Source organism: Zootoca vivipara, chromosome 12 (assembly GCF_965207765.1).
Source record: "Zootoca vivipara chromosome 12, rZooViv2.hap1.1, whole genome shotgun sequence".
Lineage (NCBI taxonomy): Eukaryota > Metazoa > Chordata > Lepidosauria > Squamata > Lacertidae > Zootoca > Zootoca vivipara.
This window is the reverse complement of record NC_142595.1, coordinates 25,372,447-25,399,917: the sequence shown is the minus strand read 5'-3', so window position 1 is coordinate 25,399,917 and position 27,471 is coordinate 25,372,447. Positions and strand designations below refer to the sequence as shown.

General features: G+C 47.7%; 1 protein-coding gene across 1 annotated transcript; it reads right to left on the bottom strand.

Annotated features, from left to right (window-relative positions):
- Nucleotides 1-6,115: 6,115 nt before the first annotated feature.
- LRRC3C (leucine rich repeat containing 3C) lies at nucleotides 6,116-25,932 on the bottom strand. The gene is made up of 3 exons (XM_088655062.1): nucleotides 25,849-25,932; nucleotides 23,716-24,147; nucleotides 6,116-10,620 (listed from the first exon to the last, which is right to left on the bottom strand). The coding sequence occupies exon 3, from the start codon at nucleotides 10,511-10,513 to the stop codon at nucleotides 9,731-9,733; it is 783 nt and encodes a 260-aa protein (XP_088511188.1). The 5' UTR covers nucleotides 10,514-10,620; nucleotides 23,716-24,147; nucleotides 25,849-25,932; the 3' UTR covers nucleotides 6,116-9,730.
- Nucleotides 25,933-27,471: the final 1,539 nt, after the last annotated feature.

Below are 27,471 nucleotides of genomic sequence, written 5' to 3'. Positions count from 1 at the left end.
GTATACACATATTATTAGAATGAAAGGATTAGAGTGGGCCAAAGGATCTCTGAGTAGCTTAAGAATGACAACAGCATGTTGGAACTGCTTAGCGGTTCATTATACAAAACAACAACAACAACAACAACAACAAACAATCTGCTCAGGATGGTAGAAGGATAGTCAAATTTGTAACTGAAGCCATGCGAAGGTTGAGGGGAGAGTTGCTGACTCAACAGGGCTACCTACCGCAAAGGAAGGAATTGTGCAATAAAAGGAACAGTCATTCTTTTTCCATGATGCAAAGGCTCTCGCAATTTTCTCAGCATTGCAAGTTGGCACGCTGAATAACCCTCAAAACTCAAGAACCCTGAAACACCCTGAGAATGTGATGAACCTTGGGGCAGTGATAAAGTTAGAGAATGGTCAGAAATAGGGAACACAACCCTCTGAACCCCCAGCTCACCCCCCCCAAAGCCCTCTTGTCAGATACAGAGATGCCAATTTCTAGTTTGGGGAGGGGAAAATCATTTTAACTTGATTTTGGTGCTATGCATCCTGAAAGAAGTAATCATTGGCTACTTCCCAACACAACAATTGTAGTTCTACTTCATTGAACAGAAAGCTTATATTACGAAATAAGTCGCCTTCTACCTGATCATGTGAATGAACTAATATTAACCGAAGCCCTCAAATTACCAGATGCATGAGAAGCAGTTGGCTATGACTTTCACTATATTGGTTTTGGTGGTCAGGGTTAAGCCAGTAGGGTGGAGTCGCCATCGCAGGATCTCAAGCGATAGGACTGAAGTTTCTGCTTCAGGTGGCAGAATCAAGGAGGGAGGCTGTGATTTATGATTGGGGGTTTCCATTGGCATCAGCCTCCATCCGCAAGGACCCCAACACTTTAGGCTTCTCACCTAAATAGGCATCTAGGGTTTACCTTTTGAGTAGCTTCTGCCCAGAATGGGTTTGTTTTGAACCCCATGCCTGCGACAAATTATAAATTTAGCAAAACAGAAACTAATAAGGCTGTCGTTCCAACTCCTGTACTCTCATTTTAAGGTTTAAACGTGTCAAAATTATTCATACTTTTGTTGTTGTTTAGATGTGTAGCACACAATCAGTAGCACAGAACTTGGGGCAATTCTGTGGTTTTTATTTCTTATTCGTAATATACATTTTCCCCACCTTTTCTTTTTAAACTCTCCTTGTTAAATCTAAGAATATGAGCCGAACTAAAAATCCCCTTTACATCCTTCATTTGTTAGCAGATAATGAGAACCACTGTTTCTGTTCCGGGCACAGTAAGGATATTTGCGATAAATTCTGCACCTAAGATTTATTCTGCTCCCCACCACCACTAGTATTTTCCAGAATAGCCTAATTCTAGGGCAACAGGATTCCCAGGACCACAATTGGCCCTGAATAACTTTTAAGCAGTTTTGTCCAGTATACTTGGACTTTACCAAACTACAGGTGCTGGCTGTGTTATATGCTCATATTGCCTTTTCTTCTCATGCTACCTCAACTTACTCCTTCCTCTTCCCCCCACATTACTCCTTGCTGAAGATCCTTCCCCTTCTGCAGGGTTCTGCATTTGTTTACTCTTCTTCCACAGGGATGGGTGGATCTGCCAGATTCAATTTCACTGTTTTCTAATCTTTAAATTCAATTTGTCACATGTCCACATCTGTTTGCAAATTCTTTTTTTAAAGCATCGTCGTGAAAATTCATCAGCATTTTTGTGTGAAATTACCCTAAAATACAATTTCTGTATGTAATTTTGCCTAATGTGCACTTTAACTAGCAAATTTCCCCAATATAATGTATTTTTGTCTGTGGTTTTCACTAATATATGTGTTCCCAATTATTGATTATTATCTCACTTTTTTTTTCATTATCCCTATCACTTTCCTATTCACAAAAAGTCCATTTTGCTTTCTTATTGCGGATTTGGCATGCCAGAGTACCAAAAGGCTTTAACCAGCTTTTATTGTGCAAAGCAAAATTTATGTTTTGTGACTGAATCCATTCTGCAAAATATTGAAATTCTGGAGGTTGTTAGAGATCAGCTTCTTGAGGTCCAGGAAAGCGACTGAAGATTGAACTGTGATACACATGTGTCCCCACTGAAAAGATTGTCAAAAGGCATTTTGAGGTTGAAATAGGGTCATTGACTTACCACGCAGGTCTTGTTATTCAAACGCAATGCATTCTCAGGAAATCATTTGTTAGGCGAACGTTCACTGTAACAAGTTGGTGATTTCAATTGATTCCTATGGGGAAATTTCCACGTCGTCCCTGACCACAGAATTGTGACCCCAAAGTGATGAAAACACCCAGGCATAGGATCTGAAACCTTGCAAAAACCCTCTGAAACCTTGCAAAATATCAAACAAGGAAAAAAATGCTCTCTTATTTGTTGAATCTCTCGCTCCCCCCCCCCACCATGGTTTCTGGTGAAACGGCTGACCAGCAGACCACCAAAACACACAAAGTAAGACTTGTTTAAGGCTGCTTATTTGTTTACAGTAGTACAGCGAGCTCCGGCTGCTTGGATATCTGTGGTGTGTATAGTGAAGTTTGGGTATTAATTCCTCGTGTTTGGATAAGTGAATTTTTCTATAACAAGCATTTGTGTAGTGGGAGCTGCGTGGGTTTGAAAACTGCCAGTGTTGCTGGACATTAGGGTCAGTTTGGGGCATGTGCATCTATGGATAATACAAACTCTCGCACACCACAGCTGCAACCTCCTTGATTGAAAAGAAAACCCTCAGGTATTCCAGTCGTGTCTAGTCTGCCATATTTACTTGATTTCAAGAGGGTAACATGAATCATAGAATCGTAGAATAGAATCATAGAATCATAGAGTTGGAAGAGACCACAAGGGCCATCCAGTCCAACCCCCTGCCAAGCAGGAAACACCATCAAAGCATTCCTGACAGATTGCTGTCAAGCCTCTGCTTAAAGACCTCCAAAGAAGGAGACTCCACCACACTCCTTGGTAGCATATTCCACTGCTGAACAGCTCTTACTGTCAGGAAGTTCTTCCTAATGTTTAGGTGGAATCTTCTTTCTTGTAGTTTGAATCCATTGCTCCGTGTCCGCTTCTCTGGAGCAGCAGAAAACAACTTTTCTCCCTCCTCTATATGACATCCTTTTATATATTTGAACATGGCTATCATATCACCCCTTAACCTTCTCTTCTCCAGGCTAAACATACCCAGCTCCCTAAGCCGTTCCTCATAAGGCATCGTTTCCAGGCCTTTGACCATTTTTGGTTGCCCTTTTCTGGACACGTTCCAGCTTGTCAGTATCCTTCTTGAACTGTGGTGCCCAGAACTGGACACAGTACTCCAGGTGAGGTCTGACCAGAGCAGAATACAGTGGTACTATTACTTCCCTTGATCTAGATGCTATACTATTGATGCAGCCCAGAATTGCATTGGCTTTTTATTGTTGTTGTTGTTGTTGTTGGGTAGTTGAGGAAAGAATGAGAGAGAACAGGGAGGGAAGGACCAAGGGGGAGAACAATGGGAATTTATCTGAGCTCTCGGCCCTTACTTTGGAGGGTAATTAGTTATGTCTGCTGCCAATTTTTGTGGGTAGGATTTGTCCTTTTCATATGTACTGTAATTATGGACGAGCATTTTTGGTTCTTGTTTTATTGCAGCTTTCCATCTAGTTTTTTTTTTTTAAGTTTCTGTTCTTTTTTTGTAAAGTCACTTTGAGACACTTTGGCATAATAACAGTACAGTAAAAATTAAAAATGTTTTGCCTCTGTATTGCAGGTTGCAGCTGGCTTTAAAATGTCTGAAGACTACTTTAATGAACCAAGTGGGGATAAGAACCAAGAATCTACTGGCATGCTTTTTTTGTCCACACTTTCTTGATTTATAATCATAGAATTGTAAAGTTCGAAGGGTCCATAAGGGTCACCTAGTCCAACCCCCTGCAATGCAGGAATCTTTTGCTCAACGTGGGACTCACATCCACAACTCTTGAGATGAGAGTCTCAGGCTCTACCGACTGAGTTATCTCCCGCTTGAAATTAGCACGAAACGTCCACAAATAGACATGAGACTGCCAGCACAATCTTCTGACCTGAAGTGTGCTTGTGTTGTGCTTGTGAATCACTGGGTGAGGAAGTGGGGTGGGCTGAGAGATGCACTGAACCTCTGCAGAGATGACTAGAGATTTCCGTAGGGAGCAACCCAAACAGCTCTTCTTCTGAAATATCACCTCCATCAGATGCCTCCTGTCCCCGAGGTGCTTCCATTCCAGCTGGTCAGAAGGACTAATATTTATCTTTTTAAGAATTGGTTCCCAAGTTCGCTTTCTTCCTCTTCCCAAACTCTCCCTTTTCCCTTGTGTGTCATGTCTTTTTGAGCTGTCAGCTTGCAGGCAAGGACTGCCCTGTTTTAAATTGATTGTATATTAAGTCCCACGGGGAGCCTTTTCTGCTGAAGGGAGAGGTGTGCGAAGGCTCTAAATCAGGCCTGGAGTTGAAATGCATTAAAGCAGTGCTCCTCAAACTATCTGATGTGGCGGACCAGCAATTATTTCCCCCAATGTGCCAGGGACTGGTACCATATTTGGTCCCTGACACGTTCCACCCAACCTGGGCTGTGGTGGAGTTACTGTGTACCAGTAGCCATTGGCACTACCCTTCCCCTAACACCCCCCACGCCCCATTGCAGAATACTCCCATAATAAAATGCCAATCTGGAAGGACCCTAGGTAAAAACCTTCAGTCTATCCAGCTCAGCATTTATCCCAGGATGGTTTCTTGTGACCCTCCAAACATTGGAGAACTCCCAATGCCCAACAGCCCCAGCCAGCGTGCCCAAAGGTCAGGGATAACAGGAGTTGGGCTTCAGCACTTTCTGGAGGGAGACAAGTTCCCTTTCCCTGGGCTACACACTGACAGAGGGCAGCTTTTCGGGGTTTCGGACATTGTCATGGGCTGGCTGGATGCAGGGGAGTGGTGAAAGGGAACCCCCAGGGGAAGAAAGCTCAGAGCCGGGGGATGGATGGCAGGATGACAATGAGTGGTCAAAGGGAAAAGAGTGTGGGGGTGAGGTTTCGGAAGCTAGAAGGGCAACAGGATTTAGTGAGCAGGAGGAGTCTGTGGCAGAAAGCAGTTCAGACTTTGAGACTGAAGTAGAGGCTGAAAAGATGAGCGGGGTCAAGAGGTGGATGAAGAATCCAGGGAGTCTCCTCCTGCTGCTGCAACCAGCTCCCTCCCCTGCTAGTCTCTAAGAACTGTTAGGTTTCTATTCCTCTCGCTGTGCAGGTCACATGCCTGTGTTATGCATTCCAGCACAAGATTGTTGGAATCACGGGAGCAGATGTTTACTGTATTCTATTTCCGTTTGTACTTTTCTTCTTCTTCGGACTTCTCTCAAGGAAAAGGAGACATGTTTTCCTTTTGTTCTGCCTTACGCTTAATAAAGTAGCTTTTAGTACACAACCACAGCCTTGCTCCGTCTGCGTTTTATCTCTGCTGGACTCTGAATATGTGCTCAGTGTCTCCAATAAATCGTCGTAATAAATCGTCGGGAAGGGCTGTCGGAACTCCCTAGGGCTGAACACTGAGCGCTGATGGGAGAGACGGGCTGGATTCGTTCCTGCATTGTGCCTGTGGATCGTTCCTGGCCCCGGCTGACCCGACTAGAACGTGCAGAGAAATTAAAAGGGCAGAACAGAGATTAGTTGTGCAGTTTGAGACTGCGTGGGGAAAACCCGGGAGAGGAGTAGCCTTAGAGAGGGGTGGGAAGGTGAGGACCTTCAGTCTTTGCAACCATGTCCTTGGGGCAAGACCTGCTGGGAAGGGTTGCTGAGACCACTGGGCCTGAGCTGTATTTCGGTTTACTTGAATAAAGCATTAACATCACTGGCATCAGTGACTTATTACTTTAGTGCTGTCCTGGATCTGACTCCAGCCCAGACAGACATGGGGCTTTGCCAGCCCTACCTGGATTGAACCTCGGGTCTCCTGCAAGCGAAACCCACGCTCTGCCCAAATGCCTTGAACCACCCCTGCCCAGATCACCCGTGCAACCCTTGCGTGAAAAGCACGTTTTCAAAGACACACACACGCACACATAAAGCAGCCAAGCATCTTCCAATGTAGCCTGTTGAATTTTTGTTTATTTGCCTTTTTTCATGGGGGGAAACTGAAATAAATAACCTTTGGAGGAGGGGGCGAAACAAAAGAAAAGAATAAACCAGGAAAGGTTTTACTTATTACCAGAGTAATTTCTTCCTTCCTTTTCTCCCCCTCTCTTCTTTGTGCGCATGTGTATAAGCTTTTCCAAGGCAACTGCTGCTTTGGTTTTCCCAATGGCAGCTCCGGCCGGCTGCCAACGCTGCGATGGAGGGGGGTCTTACTGCATACTGGGAATGTAGAGAAGAGGTACTGAGTTTGAAGAGGTCAAGGTATAAGGCTGCTGATCAACAGAGAGAGAGTGTGCGCATTAGGGGCTTCCTCACCTCCTGGGCTCCCTCAATGCACGGTCACAGTGGAAGGTCAGCTGACTTCTGGGTCCTCTGCTGAGAAACATTCGGTGACCAGCTGCCCCTTTTTAAGTCTGGTGGTAGGCTATTGCAGTGTGTTCTCTCTCTCGAAAAAGAAGGCGTTTCGGCTTTTATTGGTAAATGAAACGGAAGGAGGGACCTCTTGAAGAACAAGGGGAGTATTTTGCTACAAAGTAGGTGGGACTTGCAAAAAAATAATAAATGTCCCCCACACACAGAGAAAGGCCTGCCCTGGAACACCAGGCTGAAAAGCTCTGGAGGAGGATGTCTCTCAATAAAGGGCACTTGAGAGAAGGGCAGGTGGATGTAATCTCTATCTCTTGCCCGCTCTTGGGCCAGAGCAGAGTTATCGTATGGTCTAGAAACCTGGCAGGGCGTCGTTCCCCCCCCCAAAAGCAGGAACCAGGTAGGCACATGAGGAATACAGGTGGATATCCAGGTCACATCTGCAGTCTGGAGTGGTGTGCCGCAGATGTGCCCCCTTGCCCACAGCTCTTATCTCCAATTTCAACACCCTCGAGGTTTGGAGCAAGTAGAAGTAACTCTCCCAAGCCCGGCATACCTCCCTAAGGTCCTCCTTAATTTACTTCTTCCAGCGTTTGGAAAAGTCCAGACAAAACAACCCTTTGATGTGGCACATTGGTGTTGTATAAAAGGTGATGCAGTATTGGCTAGCAGGAGAGATCAGATCGGATCTGCGCTATCGACTGGGACCAATGCAGGCATTCCCCTTTTGATGCCCTCTTCACTCACAGGAGCGGTCCTCTCCATATGGGAACTGGCGGATCTCCGCTCTGTGTAAAGGTATTATTTCAGAACAGACCATGGAGGATGTCACAGCCGAGATCTGAGGTCTTGATGGAAACAAGGAGTTAAGGAGCTGGCAGATTTAGCGTACCAGCGAAACTATAAACAAAGCCACGTTTCAACGACACTTGCTATAGAATCCCGGGCATAATTGTGTACGATGGTTTAATTCAGCGGCTGTTAGTTGCCCTGAGCTTCCAGACTGGAGGAAGGGCAGGTTATAAGGATCTTGGACAAAATAAATAAACTATTGAGTTCCACGAGTGGAGCTGAAAAAAAGCATGTGCTCCGTTTTTATCACTGTTGTTCACAACAAGCAGGCAACTTCTGTGAGTGAAGAAATAACAAAAGGGCGACATGTGAACTGTTCCCCGTCCCCTTTTGTTTTCCCGGGTTCATAGTTCCGGTTCTGACGAATGGAAAGGTAACAGTACAATAAACCTTTGGAGCCCAGGTCAATTCTTGTCAAATTTGAGCCTAAAACTATTTTCGTTTTTTGAAGGGGAAAAAAAAGTCTCAAAGAACACAACCCCGTGATTCTAGTCTATAGATGTGTCTTCTATTATCTCGTGCCTTACTACTGATCCAAGTATTTATGCTATTGGTGCATAAGTCCATATGCATTTTCATTCTGATAACTGCCATGGCTCGAAGTGAAGCATTCCAGCAAAATGGATTATCCAGCTATTGCTACAGCACATATAAAAAAGTTGATCCGTTTTGGAAAACCAGCGACGATGTGCGTTCAGGTTTTTAAGATTATTATTCTTAAGTACATAAAACTTAGCAAAACAAAAATTGCAATGTTCCCTGTTTTTTTTGGGGGGGGGGAATGCTGATAAGATACTATACATTTCTTGGTAATGTTGCATTTTGCCTATAGGTGCCAATATATTCTCAGCTACTTGTTGATGATTCCCAGTTAGGAATTATTCTGTTTGGTGTGTGTGTGTGTGTGTTTTAAAATTATTTTATCAAAATGGCCAAATCTCTTGTGAATCGTGGGAATTTTTTTTTGGAGTCCCAGATTACTATAGTGATGATGCAGCCACTCGTTATAAGAGAAAACGGGTAAACACAAGTACCCCTCAATCCAGTGGATGGCAATCCACAGTAGAAATAGCTTTGCCTGGATGTGACTCTATCATATGGCAGGTGCGGAAAAGTCTGCTCTGCGGAGTCGACAGGAAGGGGGATGGACAGGTGGACGACAGGCATCACCCGGCAAGGCCGATCCGTGCAGGTGAGCCATATGCTACTCCTCAGAGGCCCTGCAAAAAAAAATCAGCTTAGCTTGAAGAGGTAAACGGCGTCTCTGCCGTCACAGCCTTTCTGCTGGTCCTGCCGTCTGCTGGGTGGAGGGCGTTTGTGCATGTCTTCTTTGTGTTCCTTGAGAGTCAGTGTGGGTAACGATTCCTGTTCCCACCCCCACCCCCGAATTGCATTACTCGAGCTAGTTAAGATTTTCCCTCTCCCAGCAGGCCAGAGAAAAAAATCTTAACAGCAGCAAGAACTGTGAGAGAATGGCTTAAAAATTCAAAACATTGATTCTTTCCCCACTCCCCACCCCATGCTGAATGTTTTAATGGATTCCTGCAAAGAAGAAAATGATTAAAGGGGGTGGGGCGAATCCCAATAAGAAGCAACTGACAGGGGAAGTGGTGGCGCTATTAGTGTGCGTTCTAAGAGAACATTCGGCATTAATGGGATGGTGCAATTTGTTTCATCCTCTCTAATCCTGCACATTAATAACCGGCTCAAAACGCCTCCCAGCACTTGGTAATTACTGTATATTGTTCAGGGCTTTCGTACTTCAGGCCTTGGAATACCCTCTAAAGTCCGGCGCACACTTACTGAGGAGTAAACAGCACAGAAGCCCGTGGCACTTACTTCTGGGCAAACATGCGCAGGATCTTAACAGCACACCTACAGCACTCCACTAAGCCTGAGCTTCGCCTAAATCTCACTCCCAATCCTTCTGGAGCATTGCATGATGGGAATATATCCCAGGATGCAGTTCTCCAGGTTTTTGGTACTCTATATCATGAGAGAAAGAGGGGTTGTTGTTGGTTTTTTGCAAAGTGTGTGTACGATGGAGTCTTTACGGCAAGGCTGGGAAGTAGTTGATTCAACCTGGCACTAATCCCTACCTTGGAAGTGTGCCGAGTAATTCAACCTTTTTTGTTGCTCATTGCTTGAAAAGAAATGCTAAGGGAGGCCTTCTGTATAAGCAAGGCCCTGCCTCCCCAAGTCGTTTTATTTCTTTGTTTAGTAACAGTCTCTTCAGCCATTGTGCATTCCAGCATCTAGTGGTCAACGATCCACATGGAGATGTAGAATCTCTTTTATCTGCTTACGGTTTTCTTGAGGATGCGGGGCGGAGGGAGGGTCCCGCGTTTGGTCACACCACAGTGCTAATGGTAGACGACTCTTCCGACTTCTTCTGCTTGCTGGGCAAGGACTTGAGATATTCTAGGTGCCGCCGGGCGTCTTCTTGGTTCTGCCGGACGTAGTAGATCAAATACGAGATCACCATGGCGAACCAGCCGAACATGGTGACCAGCATGGCGATGTCTGTGGTCTTCTTGTAGATGTTGCAAAAGTCTATGTCCCCCACCAGTTGCAGAAAGGGCTTGCCGATGTGCTCCTTCCGGGCAGAGGCATCGCAGGTGATCCCGTCGGAGGTGCCAGCGACCAGCTCGACCCTCTCGACGAGCTGCTGGAGGGTGCAGTCGCAAAGCCAAGGGTTGCTGGAGAGGTTGGCTTTGGCTTTCAACACACTGAAGACATCTTTGTTGACAGACACCAGCTTGTTAGAGGACAGGTCCAGAGCGTGCAGGCTTTCTGACAATCCCCGGAAGGCCCCGACCTCCACGCGGCTGATGGCGTTGTGAGACAAGTCGAGTTCCACCAGAAGGGGCAGGTTCTGAAAGGCGTCGTTAGGCAGGAAAGAAATCTGGTTGTAATCCAGGTACAATTTGTTGGTGTCGTTGGGGATATCCCTCGGGATAACAGTGAGCTGGGCCTTGCTGCAACGGAAGGTTTTGAAGCCGTCCTCGGTAGAAGGGTAACAGCCCTTGGGGAAGGTGGTGGCAGAGTGGAAGCAAAAGGCTATCAGGACAAAACTCTGGAGGAGTAGCCACATGGCAACCGAGTGGTAGAGGAGCCAGTCCAGGAAAGGCATGGCGGGGCATCTGGGGAGCCACGGTGAAGCCGCTCGGTCATCAGTCGCTTGGTGGGAATCCTTTGCCTCTGGGGGAGCCTCGGAGGCTGCGGCTCGGAGACCACTAACTGAAAAGACAGAGCAAGGGCAAAACTGGAGCTGAGGCAACATTTCGTCATTGCAATGAAACACCACTGCCACCAAAACAAAGTACAGTCGTACCTTGGAAGTCGAACGGAATCCATTCCGGAAGTCCGTTCAACTTCCAAAACGTTCAGAAACCAAAGCGCGGCTTCTGATTGGCTGTAGGAAGCTCCTGCAGCCAATAAGAAGCCGTGGAATCCTCGTTGGATGTTAGGGTTCCAAAGAACGTTCGCAAACATTCACTTCCGGGTTTGCGGCGCTTGGGAGCCAAAACGTCCAAGCACCAAGGCGTTCACAATCCAAGGTACGACTGTATGTGGTCCTGGGTTTTTTTTTACATGGGTGCGCACGAGCGTTACAGTATACGAAAACAGTGCAGAGTTTGCCCCCAAATGAGTGAGCTGTAGGCCTCCAGATATTCACAGAATTGTAGAGCTGGAAGGTACCCCAGGGGTCATCTAGTCCAACCCCCTGCTGGACTCCAACTCCCATCATCCCCAGCCAGCATGGCCCATGGTCAGGAATGATGGGAGCTTTAGTCTAACGGTATTTGGAATTCATTTTTATCAACACTATATAAAGGTTAAGTTTAGGCGAACTGCAATAAAAATCATGTGATGTTTATAAGGTTTTTGTTTTTTTACATGGGTGTTATTTTCTTCTTCTCATTTTACCCAGTGCTCTTATAATTATATACTTATTTTTCAATAAAGTGTGTGTGTGTGTGTGTGTGTGTGTGTACGTTCTCATAGGACATGGCAAGAGACTGCTGGGCCCGGACAATGATCCACCTACGGTACTTCTGCATCCCATTCTCTCAGTGACCAACCAAATGTCTGTGGGAAGCCCACAAACATGAACATGAGTGCAAGAACACTCTCCTGTCCTGTGGTTTCCAGCAATCGGTATTCAGAAACACACTGCCTCCAACAAGGAGGAAGAGCATACCAGTAGCCATCATGTCTAGCAGCCATTGGAGAGCCTTGTCCTCCTTCATACTTGGTGACCACCATTGCCTTCAGTGGGAGCAAATTCCTCGGCTTTACTACGCATAGTGTGAAGTACTTTTTTTTGCCTCAAACCTGCGTCATTTTACCTCAAAAGGGTAAGCAGAGGACTCTCCTCTGACCGCCCCTTCAAATAGAGTACAGTCATACCTCGGTTTAAGTACGCTTCGGTTTGAGTACTTTTAGTCTGGAACGGATTAATCCGCTTTCCATTACTTTCAATGGGAAAGTTCACTTCAGGTTAAGTACACTTCAGGTTAAGTACGGACTTCCAGAACCAATTACACTCATACTTCAGGTTAAGTACGCTTCAGGTTGAGTACACCGCGGACCCGTCTGGAACAGATTAATCCACTTTCCATTACTTTCAATGGGAAAGTTCGCTTCAGGTTAATTATGCTTCAGGTTGAGTACTCCGTGGAACTGTCTGGAACAGATTAATCCACTTTCCATTACTTTCAATGGGAAAGTTCGCTTCAGGTTAAGTACGCTTCAGGTTAAGTACAGACTTCCGGAACCAATTATGTACGTAAACCGAGGTACCACTGTATTGTCTTCTGAGAGGTAGGACACATGGCCACCTTCAAAGGTGAAATTAGAGGACAGCTTCTGCTGAAGATCTCAAGGCACGGACAGACTGGGATGGGAGATAGTGTTCCCGCAGGGTCCCACACCATTTAGGGCTTTAAAGGCCAGCACTTTAAATTGGGCTCAGAATTTAATAGGAAGTCCCCAATATTGAAGCCAGAGAGCACTCCCTGCTCTGGAGCATCAATTGCCGGCTTATGTCACTTTCTCATTTCCTCACCTAGTCATCTGAGCCACTGTTTCTGTATCATCAACAGAGAGGGCCCTGCTTGTCATCTGCTAAGTGGTGGAATCTGACACTCTGGTGTGGAATTTAGTCTCCCTAATCTTGCAAGAGACTTGCATTCAAATACACTTGTGTTCAATAAACATCTTTTCCTTTAAACAAAAAACAAACAAACCGCACATAGGCACAATTCATTGCTGCTTGAACTTCCTTTCGTGATTAAGATCCTTGCATTTCTTTTTTTAAAAAATGCTGGGGGTGTGCCAAGTTCTCAGGCCCAATTTCAATGTGGCACTGTTCATGCTGGGTTTTAAAAAGAACAAACTTGTCTGAAGTCTCATGTGTCTAGGTGTTACATTTAAACTGGGTCACACCTGAAATTATAAGGACAACAGTGGCATGGACCATGGAGTTGCGTTATAAACAATGGGCTTAAAGGGTGGTACTTTATACAGTGTGCCCCATGAACAGCAATTGTGTTTGCAAAAAAAAAAAAAATATCCAGTACAGAGCTGCCCACAATAACTAGAAAATGGCCAGAAACGGTCCTGGAAGGAGAAAGTTGTTTTGGAGAAGGGGGAATAGTTGGGCATGAGATCAACAAGGTGTCTGTGTCAGAAATAATAATAATAATAATAATAATAATAATAATAATAATAATAATAATAATAATAATTTATTTCTACTCCATCCATCTGGCTGGGTTTCCCCAGCCACTCTGGGCAGCTCCCAACAGAATATTAAAAACACGATAAAACATCAAACATTAAAAACATTAAAAATCCCTAAACTGGGCTGCCTTCAGAGGTCTTCTAAAAGTCAGATAGTTGTTTCTTTCCTTGACATCTGACGGGAGGGCTTTACACAGGGCGGGTGCCACTACTGAGAAGGCCCTCTGCCTGGTTCCCTGTAACTTCACTTCTTGCAGTAAGGGAACTGCCAGAAGGCCCTCAGAGCTGGACGGTGGGGTTGGAGACGCTCCTTCAGGTATATTGGGCCGAGGCCTTTTAGGGCTTTAAAGGTCAGCACCAACACTTTGAATTGTGCTCGGAAACGTACAGGAAGCCAATGTAGGTCTTTGAGGACCTGTGTTATGTGGTCTTGGCAGCCACTCCCAGTCACCAGTCTAGCTGCTGCATTCTGTTTTTCAGAGTATGGTAGACAGACAGGGGCTCGTACACACAGTGTACAGTCATACCTCGATTTAAGTACGCTTCGGTTTGAGTACTTTCAGTTTAAGTACTCCGCGGACCCGTCTGGAACAGATTAATCCACTTTCCATTACTTTCAATGGGAAAGTTCGCTTCAGGTTAAGTACAGACTTCTAGAACCAATTGTGTACTTAAACCGAGGTACCACTGTACATTTAAAGTTGAGTTGCCTCAGAAAGCATGTTGGGTTACAGGCTGTTCCCCTGGTGGTCTTGAGGTGAGCACAGTGGACTTTGGAGAATTAAAGCTATACCTCTACCTGTGTCTGACCTGTCTATATGTAAGTAAACGCTAATAAACAGCCTGTAACCTTTTGCTGGAGGTAACTGGTGAACCCAGGTGATTGCTATGTCCCCAAAACTTCTCACCAGCCAGGTGAGGCAAGCACGACAACATTGCTGTGAGATTGGGGGTCTGGGCAGGGCCAGGAGGACTACCTAAAGCTGGTCAGATCTGCTGGCCAGGCTCCAGACAGACAGACATGTCCTTTTGTTAAGGGAAACTGCATTTTAATGCATCTCCATAAGAACGAACAGTCAGACAACTGCTTCCTGATATAGTGACACTCTGGATGGTTCTGTATATGAAAAAACCAATTAGAGAACGTGTCAGACTTCCCCTTCCCAAATAGGATTAAAATGTAATCCAGGAGTGTGAAGAAAGACTGCGTTTGAGTGAGACTGAAGAGGGAAAAGAAATAGAGAGCTGAGTTTGGGCTCTGTGAGCAGAGGCAGATGTAGGGCACTGCAACCTAAAGCCTTGTTAGTGATTGCTCAGCTTTGGGAAGGAGACAGAGGGACCCTAAGATGCAGCCAGATCCTAGTGCCTCCTTTCCAAAGCCTGGCACCTCGCTTAGCGGCGCAAGGGCCAGGGCGTGCCAAATTTTGACCTGGCACAAGGCCTTACCAAGGTCTTCCCCTGCATTTGGGGATAGTGGCTGCATCTCTCTAGAAACCTGCTGTGGGAGCCACGGACTTTTGATTGTGTTCGGCATGGCCTCCACCTACGCTCTATCTGCACGCATGCATGTAAATGAAATGAAATACAGCCCGTACCTTGGATCCCAAACACCTCGCGAGTCGAGCATTTTGGCTCCCAAACGCCGCAAACCCGGAAGTAAGTGTTCCGGTTTGCGAACGTTCTTTGGAACCTGAACGTCTGACGTGGGTTCCGATTGGCTGCAGGACCTTCTTGCAGCCAATTGGAAGCCATGCCTTGGTTTCCGAACATTCTGGAAGTCAAATGGACTTCCGGAACGGATTCTGTTTGACTTCCAAGGTATGACTGTGTTTAAAAGTCCCAATAAGCCTACAGTGACTGCCTCCTAAAGGGAACCAAACCTGGTCAGCCCCGCTAGACATTCCCACTGCTAGGAGAAATGGGAATGTCCACAATAATATCTACAAGGAACCCCTTCAAATCCCAGCAGATGACCTGAGATTGCCCATTCAATGGAAGAGCTGCCCGCTCCTTTCCGCTATGACAAATTGGGGGCAAATCATTTCTAGCCACCTCTCAGATAGAATCATAGAATCATAGAGTTGGAAGAGACCACAAGGGCCATCCAGTCCAACCCCATGCCAAGCAGGAAACACCATCAAAGCATTCTTGACATATGCCTGTCAAGCCTCTGATTAAAGACCTCCAAAGAAGGAGACTCCACCACACTCCTTGGTAGCAAATTCCACTGCCAAACAGCTCTTACTGTCAGGAAGTTCTTCCTAATGTTTAGGTGGAATCTTCTTTCTTGTAGTTTGAGTCCATTGTTCCATGTCCACTTCTCTGGAGCAGCAGAAAACAACCTTTCTCCTTCCTCTATATGACATCCTTTTATATATTTGAACATGGCTATCATATCACCCCTGAACCTTCTCTTCTCCAGGCTAAACATGCCCAGCTCCCTAAGCCGTTCCTCATAAGGCATCGTTTCCAGGCCTTTGACCATTTTGGTTGCCCTCTTCTGGACAAGTTCCAGCTTGTCAGTATCCTTCTTGAACTGTGGTGCCGAGAACTGGACACAGTACTCCAGGTGAGGTCTGACCAGAGCAGAATACAGTGGTACTATTACTTCCCTTGATCTAGATGCTATACTACTGATGCAGCCCAGAATTGCATTGTCTTTTTTAGCTGCTGCATCACACTGTTGACTCATGTCAAGTTTGTGGTCTACCAAGACTCCTAGATCCTTTTCACATGTACTGCTCTCAAGCCAAGTGTCTCCCATCCTATATTTGTGCCTTTCAATTTTTTTGCCCAAGTGTAGTACTTTACATTTCTCCCTGTTAAAATTCATCTTGTTTGCTTTGGCCCAGTTGTCTAATCTTTTAAGGTCATTTTGAAGTGTTATCCTGTCCTCTGGGGTATTAGCCACCCCTCCCAATTTGGTGTCATCTGCAAACTTGCTCAGGATGCCCTCAAGCCCATCATCCAAGTCATTGATAAAGATGTTGGATAAGGCTGGGCACAAGACAGAACCCTGGGGCACCCCACTAGTCACTGCTCTCCAGGATGAGGAGGAGAAGGCCATAGGCAGGACTGGCGCTGAGGCAGACTATATTGGGAACAAGGGTAGGAGCTGGGAGGAGACCAGCAACACCTCTTTTTGTCAAGAGGCTGCCATAGAGGCAGCATTGGGAGAGCTACTGAGGAGGTGAATACCGTTCAACATTTCTCCAATGAAAATAGGGACATCCAGGTGGCAGGTCTGGCTTCCAAGAAGTGTGCCGCAGCTATTGCTGTTACTGTGGCGGTGGCAGCAGCAGCAGCAGGCAGGCAATACATTCCTCAGAGGCCAGATCTGCTGCCCCTCTGGATCCTCCTGCCTGAGGCAGCTGCCTCAACTTGCCTCATGTGTGGGCCGGGGCTGACCCCGTAGGTCACAGGCAAAGAGCCCCCATGAACTCAGTGTCCTTTGGTGCCACCCAAGTCACTACAAAAGCGTGCCTGTGTCAGCCGCCAGCAGTGTGCCCCACGTGGTGTCAGCAAGCTGAGGTCACCCACGCGGAGTTCTGCAATTATGTTCTCCACCCAGTGTTGTCATTTAAAAATAGACTGCAACTGGGGAGGGAAAGACGTCGGGGAGGAGGGGACTAGCCGAGAAAGGAAACCTACTAGGAGAAGGCTTCAGACATGCTGGCATCAGATAAGCCCTTTTGTGCCCACATGTCAACGTCAACTCTCACTCCGCACTGAAAGGGCTGCTAGATTTTGCAATGGCTTGGCACCGTGATCAGGGTGGAAGCGCCGCGAGGCAAATCTGACGTGCAGCCACTTCCTAATGCAGAACTTCTTCCACACTCATCTCACATAACTACCGGGACCCAAATGGAAGTGCTTCAGAATGGGTACAGCCGCTAGGGTTGCCAGACTCAGTAGTGGACAGGACTTCTGTGCCTTTAATTGCCCTGCTCTCTTTTGAGTCTGGAAACCTTAAAGAGAAACCAGCAGACCCTTGGTTTAATTTCCAAGCAAAGGGTCTGCTGGTTTCTCTTTAAGGTTTCCAGACTCAAGAGAGCAGGGCAATTAAAGGCACGGAAGTCCTGTTTTCTATTGAGTCTGGCAACCCTAACAGCAGCCAAGGTGCGGCTGGAGAGCAAGCTTGCACCCACCCAAGCCATTGCTCTTAATGTACACAATGCGGCTACATCAATGGAGTTGTTCCTGTCTGCCTCAAGGGGGTGGTAATGAGACCAGTCCCAGAGAAGTCAAATTTCACCAAGAAGCCACTTGACCATAGACAACTATGGTTTTTAAGCAGCCTCTCAACTTCCCAGGAGTTTGGGGTGATGGCTTGGGTCCTTTCCAGTCTGGGTTCTGTCCCTTGGCTACCCTGGTGGGTGGCATGTGCCGGAGAATGTATCAGGGCAGTTAGACCTCTCGGATCACTCTGTAGCTCTCAGTACCATTGACTATGGCATCTTTCTAGGTCGGGATTAGATTTGAAAGGTACTTTATTATAGCAATTCAGGTTCTTCTTGGGTGGCCACTCCCAGAAGATGGTGTTGGGGAATGTTTGGTTCCATGCTATGGCCATTGGCTTGTGGGCTTCCAGAGTGGCTTGATGTTCTACAGCTACATGACTCGGCCAGAAGTCAGCTGCAGGTTTGGACTGCAGTGTCAACAGCATGGCTAAGGTAGCCTCAAGGTGGAATGGGGTCACACTGCAAATCTGCCTAGATTGTTGCAAGGTACATACTTTGAGCTTCCAACACCATGACTACATTTTACTTTCTCTCCATGTGTGTCCCACCCCCCACCCCACCCCCTGTTTTGCTGAATAAGCAACCTGAAGAAAAAGCTCTGGAGAACTTGCTCTGTGATGGCTAGTAGCCACTGGCAGCCATCTCCATGAATGTCTGATCTTTTAATGCCATCTAACCTGGTGGTCGTCACTTGTGGGAGGGAATGCCATAGTTTAACTCTGCACTGTGTGAAAAAGAAGTATTTTCTTTTGTCTTCCAGCATTCAGCTTCATTGGGTGGCCCCAAGTTCTAGCGTTAAGGGAGAAAACCTTGTCTCTGTCTATTTTCTCCACCTAATTTTACTCTTATCATATTGCCTCTTATCTCCCTTTTCTCTAAACCAGTGTTTCCCAAACTTGGGTCTCCAGCTGTTTTCTGACTACAGTTCCCATCACTCCTGACCACTGGTCTTGCTAGCTAGGGATGATGGGAGTTGTAGTCCAAAAACCAGCTGGAGACCCAAGTTTGGGAAACACTGCTTTAAAATAAAGAACCCCTAGATGTTGTAATGTTTCCAAGGCTTTCTGTGCTGTACTTTGCATTCACGAAGGTTAAAAGTATGTGTGGTTGCTTTTTTTAAAAAAAACAATGAGAAAAGAAAATTATTATACTTAGGAAACAATTTCTCTCTCTCCAAATAGAACATGCCGTTCTTGCTGTGATCAAAACTCTACTATCAGTGGAAGGATAGTCTTTCCGAATTTGGATCAATAGGGATTCTGCCTATTTCAAAAAGCCAATTATGCCTGGTGGATTTTCTGAAATCGGTCCTCCAGCTCTGAGGAGCTATAAAAGGTCTTGAGCCTGTGTTTTTTATGAAGGTAATTTGGTCCGGATTTCCATGAAACGAGCCAAGCAAAGATGTTTGGGTCTTTCCCTCCCTTTCAAGCAAATGGGTCTTTTGCCAGGAAGGCAATCCCATTAAATGGTGAAAGGGATTCACGGAGTGTTTCCAGCCTCTGCAAATGATGAGTTGCTTTCCCTAAGAGAGCAAAGCAGGTTGGGAAAGCCCTGCTGGCAACAGATCGGCCAATTAAAGGTTCAAAAGTACCGAGTTGCACTGCTTTGGAATAGGAAGTCTTTGGAACGGAACGGGGAATGAAGTCACAATGATGCAGCCTCAGCCATTAGGGTGGGTTTCTGTCTAGGAAATGGCACCAGTCTCCAGATATAAAGTCTTGCCTATACCTGCGGGCAAAACTTGTAGGCAAGGTTTCAGATCAACATCCCAGTGACCAAAATCGGGACGCTCCTTTTTTTCCTCGTCCTGAGCTCTCTTGAGCAATTGTTTGTTCGTTTTTTCGGTCCGGTGCTTTGGTGCAAGCCAGCTGACTTGCACCAGAGAGCCGACCCGAAAAACCCCTGGACATTTCGGGATCCAGTACAGAAGCCAAGATGGTCTTCTGTAATTCCGGGGTGTTCTGCTCAAATCGGGACTGTAGAGTGGCATGGGATCAGCCCGTTCTCACAATAGCAAGGGCAGGCTTGTATGGAACGTCCTCATCTGATGGCTAGTGATGAGTCACAGGTCACATTGTACTTCAATGCTAGCAGAACAGTGTCTTCCATTGCCCCCGAGGGCAGCAAGCTAGCTAATGGCACTGGGATAAGGCCATGTGGCAATGCATAAGCCTGAGCCCACAAAGCCTTGCTACTGTTCCCTGGCCCCCAGGTTCTGCTGCCTTTCTCTGCCTAGCACTAGGGCTAGCCCTGAGCTAGGCCTTCTCCACTATGGCAACTGCACACATGGAATCTCTCTGCCAGGCAGGCTTAAAGGTAAAGGTACCCCCTGACATTAGGTCCAGTCACGGACGACTCTGGGGTTGCGCGCTCATCTCGCTCTATAGGCTGAGGGAGCCGGCGTTTGTCCGCAGACAGATTCTGGGTCATGTGGCCAGCATGACAAAGCCGCTTCTGGCGAACCAGAGCAACACACAGAAATGCTGTTTACCTTCCCGTTGTAGTGGTACCTATTTATCTACTTGCACTTTTACGTCCTTTCGAACTGCTAGGTTGGCAGAAGCAGGGACCAAGCAATGGGAGCTCACTCTGTCGCGGGGATTCGAACCACCAACCTTTCTGATCGGCAAACCCTAGGCTCTTTGGTTTAGACCACAGCGCCACCCGCATCCCGCCAGGCAGGCTTACCTGGTGCCAAATTTGATATCCTTTTTGACAGCAGGTAAATAACTGTGTGCATTTAGCCAGACTTCCTAGCACAACTCTCAAGATTATTTCAATCTTGATGGCTTCTAGCAGTGCATCTGTTTTTCTTTTTTTAAAAAAATCACTTTACTTGGGTTGTACTATTCTGTTGTACTATAGGTTTAGAATGAACAAATGAATAAATAACTGTACTGAAAAGTTCAGAACTTCCAACTTGGAAGTTAATTACAGCACGACCTTATGTATGTGTATTTAGGAGTTAATTCCCATTGAATTAAATGTGGCTCACTCCCAGGTAAAGCTGGTATAGGAGGGCAGCTCTGACTACTGAATGAGCATTGGGTAACTTAGGTTATATCTACACCGTGCGTTTAAAGCACACTGCTATCTCACACGTAATCCTGGGAACAGTTGCCTTTCAAGGGTGTTGGGAATCGTAGCTCTGTGAGGGGTCAAGTGCAGTTCCTGGGATTCTTTGCGGAACACCCTCTGCTGTACGGTGTAGATGTGGCCTTAAATAATAGGATGCCTAAGGTCACCATGGAATGTCCTTTGTTTAAGGTGCAAACACACACAAAGAAACACATTGTACCTGCAGGGTTGGCCCTGCCATTAGGCAGAGTGAGGTAACTGCCTCAGGCAGCAGCTGCTGGCAGGCAGCAGTATCAGGCCCCACCCCTCCCCATTGTTCCTCCTCTGCACGCTGGAGCCCTCCTCTTCTTGGAGCCCTGCTGGATCAGACCAAAGGCCCATCTAGTTCAGCTCTCTCTTCTCACAGTGGCCAACCAGATACTTATGGAAAGCCCACAAGCAAGACCTGAACGCAACAGAACTCTCCCGCGCTGTGTGAAGAAGCACTTTAATTTTGCCTGCCCTGAATCTTCAGCTTCATTTGGGTTCTGTGTGCGCTGCCAACCAGGCCAGTCATGCACCCCAGACTACCCCATGGCCAGTGTGGAAGCAAGATTCAACAACCAGCCTAATCATTTTCTGAACTTGGAATGGGAGGGAGCCATCTTGTCCTTTGCCTCAGGCAGCAAAATAACTTGAGCCACCTCTACAAGCATCATGCAGGAATTGTGACATGCATGTTCTTTTCCCAGTGAAGGTATGCAGTCCCACAAGCCTGTCTAAGGAACGCCTATATTCCCCCAGGGCATGCCAGTATTTACAGGCATCTTACCACTGCAGATGGCACGCCTCTACAATTTTTTAAAATTAAAGGAAAACCCTAACTTCAGACAACACATTTTGGTTCTCCAGAATGGAACAGTCTTGCCACACACCCCTTTTTTCTGTTTGCTGCTGTGGCAGGCATAATCAGCAGCCGTAAAGTCCTACTCATTTTCCAGAAAAGGGAGAAAGAGCTGTTTGCAAACCTTTCAAAGCAAACCTAGAATAATACTATCTTATATGGCTACTAGTGGTTTTCAGCCCGTTCAATAACGGGCGCTAGAATCCTGGGGTTCGGAGAAGCGCTTGCGCAGCGCTTCTCCGAACCCTGGGACCTGTCCTTGCTGTCGGCGGCAGGGGGACAGGAACGGAGGAGGAGAAAGCGCTGCTTTTTCCTTCTCCGTTCCTCTCCCGCAGCCGCCGACAGGAAGCAGATATCCCAGGGTTCGGAGAAGCGCTTGCGCAGCGCTTCTCCGAACCCTGGGACCCGTCCTTGCTGTCGGCGGCAGGGGGACAGGAACGGAGGAGGAGAAAGCGCTGCTTTCTCCTTCTCCGTTCCTCTCCCGCAGCCGCCGACAGGAAGCAGACATCCCAGGGTTCGGAGAAGCGCTTGCGCAGCGCTTCTCCGAACCCTGGGACCCGTCCTTGCTGTCGGCGGCAGGGGGACAGGAACGGAGGAGGAGAAAGCGGCGCTTTCTCCTCCTTCCTTCCTCTCCCCCAGCCGCCGACAGGAAGGACGCGCGCACTCTTCCCCCCCCCCGCCTCCTCCAACCGCCGCTCCGGCGGGAGCGGCGGTTGGAGGAGGCAGAGTGGGGGGAGAGTGCGCGCGCGCAGTCTCTGCTGTCCAATCCCTGTATCCCTGGGGCACATGCGCAGTGACCCAGGGACACACGGGACATCTGGACGCAGGGACAACATGGACATTATTATATAGGATATGCAACCTGTGAATGCCCATCCTTGCAAAGCAGCACATTAACAGTGAAGAGGTAATTTTTTTGGCAGATGAGCATGGCCAAAATTTGAATCAGAGTTGCACCATGTGATTGTACAAAATCTATCATACTAAGCTGCAATCAGGCAGATAAAAACCACATTTTTTTCCAGGGGGCATTTAGCAATAATTTTGGGGTTGTTCATTTTCTGATGTTTCCTTGATTTTTTAAAGAAAGTATTGGGGGGGATCTTGATGCAGAGACAGAGGAAATGTCTACTACTGTAAGATCTGAAGTAAGATACTGTATATGTACTAAGAAACCAGCTAGGAAAGAAACTAATTTGTTCTTCGTTTGTTAAGTGGAACTGAAACTTACAGAAGCACGAAAAATGCCATTTCCAAAATTCTTCTTGAAAAGGATGCTGAGAGGTTTCAAGTACTAAAATCCACCATGAAAAATGGCATTGTCTAGATCCAGTTGCTGCATAGATTTACATTCAAGATGATCCCAGTGGTTTTTACACACAGGCTAAGTTTCTTCCCCAAGACCAATGTCCTTATTTCCTCACCTTTTAAAACTTGTGCTTAAGGAATTGCAACCTCTTGCTTTATTTAATATATATTTTCCATGGTTTTATATACAGATACATATACACACACACGATATAATGGTATGAAACGGAGAGCCACGAGAGGGCACCAAATCAGCGGCTTCATACCTAATGCAAAGGGTCTTTCATTTCTCTCTCTTACACACTCACGCGCATATACACGTACACACACATGCACAACCCACCCAGGCAGAATGGGAGAACCAAGCTTCAGCTGAGTACAGAACAGGATTCTGCGTCGTGCCTGGGAGCCAAAATAAAGTGAGCTGTCGGATGCATGTCTAGCCATGCACCTTGGGCAATGCAGCCGACTGCCTTACCTGGGAGCCGGGGATTTGGCGGGCCACCACACACACCCCTTTCCCGCCCCTTCTGAAAACCCAGCTATTATTTTTATTATTACCCCCAGGCTTTCGGTTTTGAAAAGACCTTTGCAACCAAATTTGAAAGCCCGTTTTAAATTTGCAATCCCCCTGCCTCTCCTCCCGCACGGACGCTGAAGCGGAAGAGGTGTAACCAGGCTTCTTCTGCAAGGCTGCAATCTTAACAGCACACTTTTGCCTGGGAGTAAGCCCCGCTGCACACAACGGAGCTTACTTCTGAGTAAGCATGCATGTGGTGCACGTTTGCCCCCTCTCTTTAAAAAAATAAAATATAAATATATTATTATTTTGCATGGGGAGGGAAGGGAAGGGAGGAATGAAACCAGAGACAACTTTCCACGATGCAGGCAAAGTTGCAGCACACCATCTCTCCCTGCAACTCCGCTCCTCCTCCGCGCGGGTCTCCGGATCTCGCTCCCGCTTCGCCCTTCTCGCCGGAGGAGCCATGGCTGAGCTCTCCCGCCCCGCTTCCCGCGCTCGCCTTCCTCCCGCTTCTAACCCGGGGGGGGGGGGTGGAGGGCTGGGATCCGGCTCACCTTCCGCCGCTCGCCTCCCGCCGCTGGCCGAAGCTGCCCTCCGGAGCCCCGCAGCCCGAGGGGGGAAGCGGGAAAGGCGAGCTGCGGGGGGAGCCGACCGAATCCGCCGCGATCCCCTTCCAAGCAACAGGCATTGCGGCTTTCCCCGCTCGGCTCCTCTCCCTTCTCCTCTGCTCGCTCCTCTTGCTCGCTCTCTTTTATCCTGTTAATCCGCAGCAGGCTCCGGAGCTTGCCTCTGAATCCGAAGCAGGAGACGACCCCGACCTCTCTCTCGCGCAAGAGCTCCCATCACGCCAGGGCAGGACGCGTGAAGTTTGCCAGCTTCTTGCCGCCACGCGTGCGAGCGAGGAACGGGCGTGTGGGTGGGTTGGGTGCGCGCGCGGGCGACCGGGCGCGGGTGCACCTTGGGCACCTAGAGCAGCCTCTGGCTAGCTGGGAAGAAATCGCAGGCAAAAATGATTTCGGGTGGGGTGGGGTGGGGTGGGGGGAAGTCACCGATCAGGGGCTCGACGATGCCCTCCCTGGTCTTTGTAATGTGTGAGTACGTGCGCCTGCCTGCTCTTTTCCCTGCGCGCCACTGTGCGTTTGAGCCGGCGAGGGCGAGGGTGCGTTCCCCCCTTCGTGGCTGAGAATGATAGCTCTCCTTTGGGGATTGAAAACCCCGCCTGGAAAGAGGAGTGTGCAAACACACACAGCGCTCTGTGCAACCTGGAATGTTTGTTGTTTCAAGTTGGGAGGCAAGCAAAGAAGCTCCCTGCTGGTTATTGGCTATTTCTTCCCCATCTTTCCGTTTCTACTGATATCCCAAGTAGAGACACACAAACCCTACTAAGTTAACAAGCAAAGCGGACCGCTTGGGAAGCTCCGTACTGAAAAGGGATCCTGAGACGACGTGGCTTGCTTCTGGTTTGCATGCAGAACTCACCTGGTTCAATGAGCAGCATCTGCCGGTAGGGCTAGGAAAGACCCCCTTCCTGTAAACGCGCCCCCCCCAAGCTGCTGCCTGCCAGTGTAGACAATACTGAGATAGATGGACCAGTGGGATAAAGCAGCTGCCGATGTCCCTAAAGCATACCTTTATTGGGATTGCCCACCATAAATGACAAAACTAGTCACAAGTCGCCCTTTAGTGATGCAAAGATGCGTTTGAGCGTGTGAAAAGCCAACCAAAATACCAGAAAAACAAGTGGGGAGGCTGACATTTGGACGTGGGGCCTGAATAGTTGGTCTCTAGGAAGCTCCCAGACTGAGAGTGGGACTCTTGTGGACTCTGGTCAACAGAAGATCACACCCAATTCACCCACAAACTTTCAGTTTTAGGGCCTAGCTGTAGAAACTGTTATACCCCCCCCACCGCCTCCATTTGCCTTAGAGGAGGTATGTGGGAGTGGGATCCAGCAGACAGATACCAAACCAAAATGAGGACTTGGAGCCCCGCAGCATTTAAAAATAGCCGCTTTCTGCAGCTTGCCATCTTGACAGGTCCTGGACTCAGATTGCATATCTTGTTTCCTTGAAGCTACCTTGAAACTAACTACACCTCTGGGAGCCATGATCTTGGGCTCATCTTCCAGTCTAGCTGGCGGAGGAAGGGGGCCCATCTGAAGCAAGTTGTTTTGGCAGCGGCCGCAGAAACTAATAGACATCGATCATGGGAGACAAGGTTACAGGACTTGGAGCACAGGGGACAGGGAAAGTCATTTCCTAAACATTACTTTGCTGTAGCAAGTCGTCCCCGCCCCCCGCCCCCCACCAAGCATCTTTGCAATATTAGGAATGTGTTCAAGCTGAAAAATAAAATAATCATTTAAACTAACCCCCACTGGGAACATGGCCCAGCTTTTGATGTCTGGTGCATCCTGTGTCCTTTTATATTCTGTTGGAAGCAGCCCAGTCAGATGGGTGGGATACAAGTTATTATTATTATTATTATTATTATTAGCTGGCCCTGCCACACGTTGTGGCTTAGTCTGTTAAATGGGCCCTCAGAGTCCCCCTTCAAACTCCCCTGTAGGCCCCACTGTGGTTTAGTTTGTTAAATGGGCCCTCAGAGTCCCCCTTCAGACTTCTCCCCCACCCCCGGCTCATCCCTGTGATTGGCCCCACCCTGTCCCAACTCCTCATGACCTTTACCTGTGCAGGTATGAGATGTGAGCAATCCGAGGTGGTACAAACACTCGGGTAGTGGCATGGATCGTTGTGTCCAAATTCCAGGACAATCGGTCAAGCGGTTACCTAGAAAAGTGGAGCCCACAGTTTCAGCTTTTTTACATTTATATATATATATAGATTACAACTGTCATGTTGTTGTGCTCTGGTGTCAGCCAGTATTATAACAGTATTTTGGTGCCTGTACTGGTTTCCCATAGTAAAAGTAAAGGGACCCCTGACCATTAGGTCCAGTCGTGACCGACTCTGGCGTTGCGGCACTCATCTGGCTATATTGGCCAAGGGAGCCGGTGTACAGCTTCCAGGTCATGTGGCTAGCATGACTAAGCCGCTTCTGGCGAACCAGAGCAGCGCACGGAAACGCCGTTTACCTTCCCGCTTGGAGGGTACCTATTTATCTACTTGCACTCTGACGTGCTTTCGAACTGCTAGGTTGGCAGGAGCTGGGACCGAGCAACAGGAGCTCACCCCATCGCGGGGATTTGAACCGCCGACCTTCTGATCGGCAAGCCCTAGGCTCAGTGGTTTAACCCACAGCGCCACCCGCATCCAAGCCCATAGGGAAGGGATAACCCTCTTCCATGTATTGCCACTTAGGACACCACTTCGCATCAAACTCACATATACTAATTTATGTTAACAGTGTGGATGCAGATTTAGAAATAATGACTGTGATATGAACAGTGAAGGCAGTGGTCCCCCAGCCTATCTATGTCTGCCCTTAGCCAGCCCCCAGTTGCCTGCCTTCTTACTCGCATCCAGTCTAGGGGGAAGGGGTCCTTGTCTGCCAGCTTCTTCCTCCTGAGTCCCAGTGTTGTTGCCCTTGTAGAGACTCAGCAAAGAGGAGGATGGGGGCCAGAGCTAGAATTAGCTCCACCTCTCATTGGCTCTGGTTCCACTGAGCATTCTGCATCCCTGCATTCTGCTCTGTCATCCTCAGTGGGCAGCGGCCACCACAAAAGGTAGATAGAAATAATAGAATCATAGAACTGTAGAGTTGGAAGGGGTGTTGAGGGTCATTCTAGCCCAACCCCCTGCAACGCAGGAATATATGCAGTTGTTCAAACCTGCAACCTTGGCATTATCAGCACCATGCTCTCACCATAGTGGGAGAAGACTGTGGCCAGACTGACCTGCTGTGTTGTCCAGGTTGGGAGCAGTTGATGGGGACCCTCCAAGGTCCCTCCTGTCGGGGTTCTTTATTGTAAAACTGGACTAGATAGCCTTTGAAACATAGGGTGCCTTCAAAGAGAGGACCGCCCTCTAACTGCCTTTCAAATGTAGGATTGTCCTCTGCAAAGTAAAACATGCCACCATGCTATTGCTTCTATGTACCCGACAAAGAACTTGTGGGAGCATATGATCTTTGAATTGTCGACTTGGAAGGGACCCCAAGGGTCCTCTAGTCCAACCCCCTGCAATGCAGGAATCCTGCCCACAGCCATCCCTGGGTGGGCTCAAACCACCAACCTTCTGGTTAACAGCAGGACCCACTGACTCACTGTGCCACTAAAGCAATGTGGAAGCCTTTATGTTTCAAGCCCTAAAAACAGCTTGACATTGGGCAATCTCTAGGACAGTCTCCTC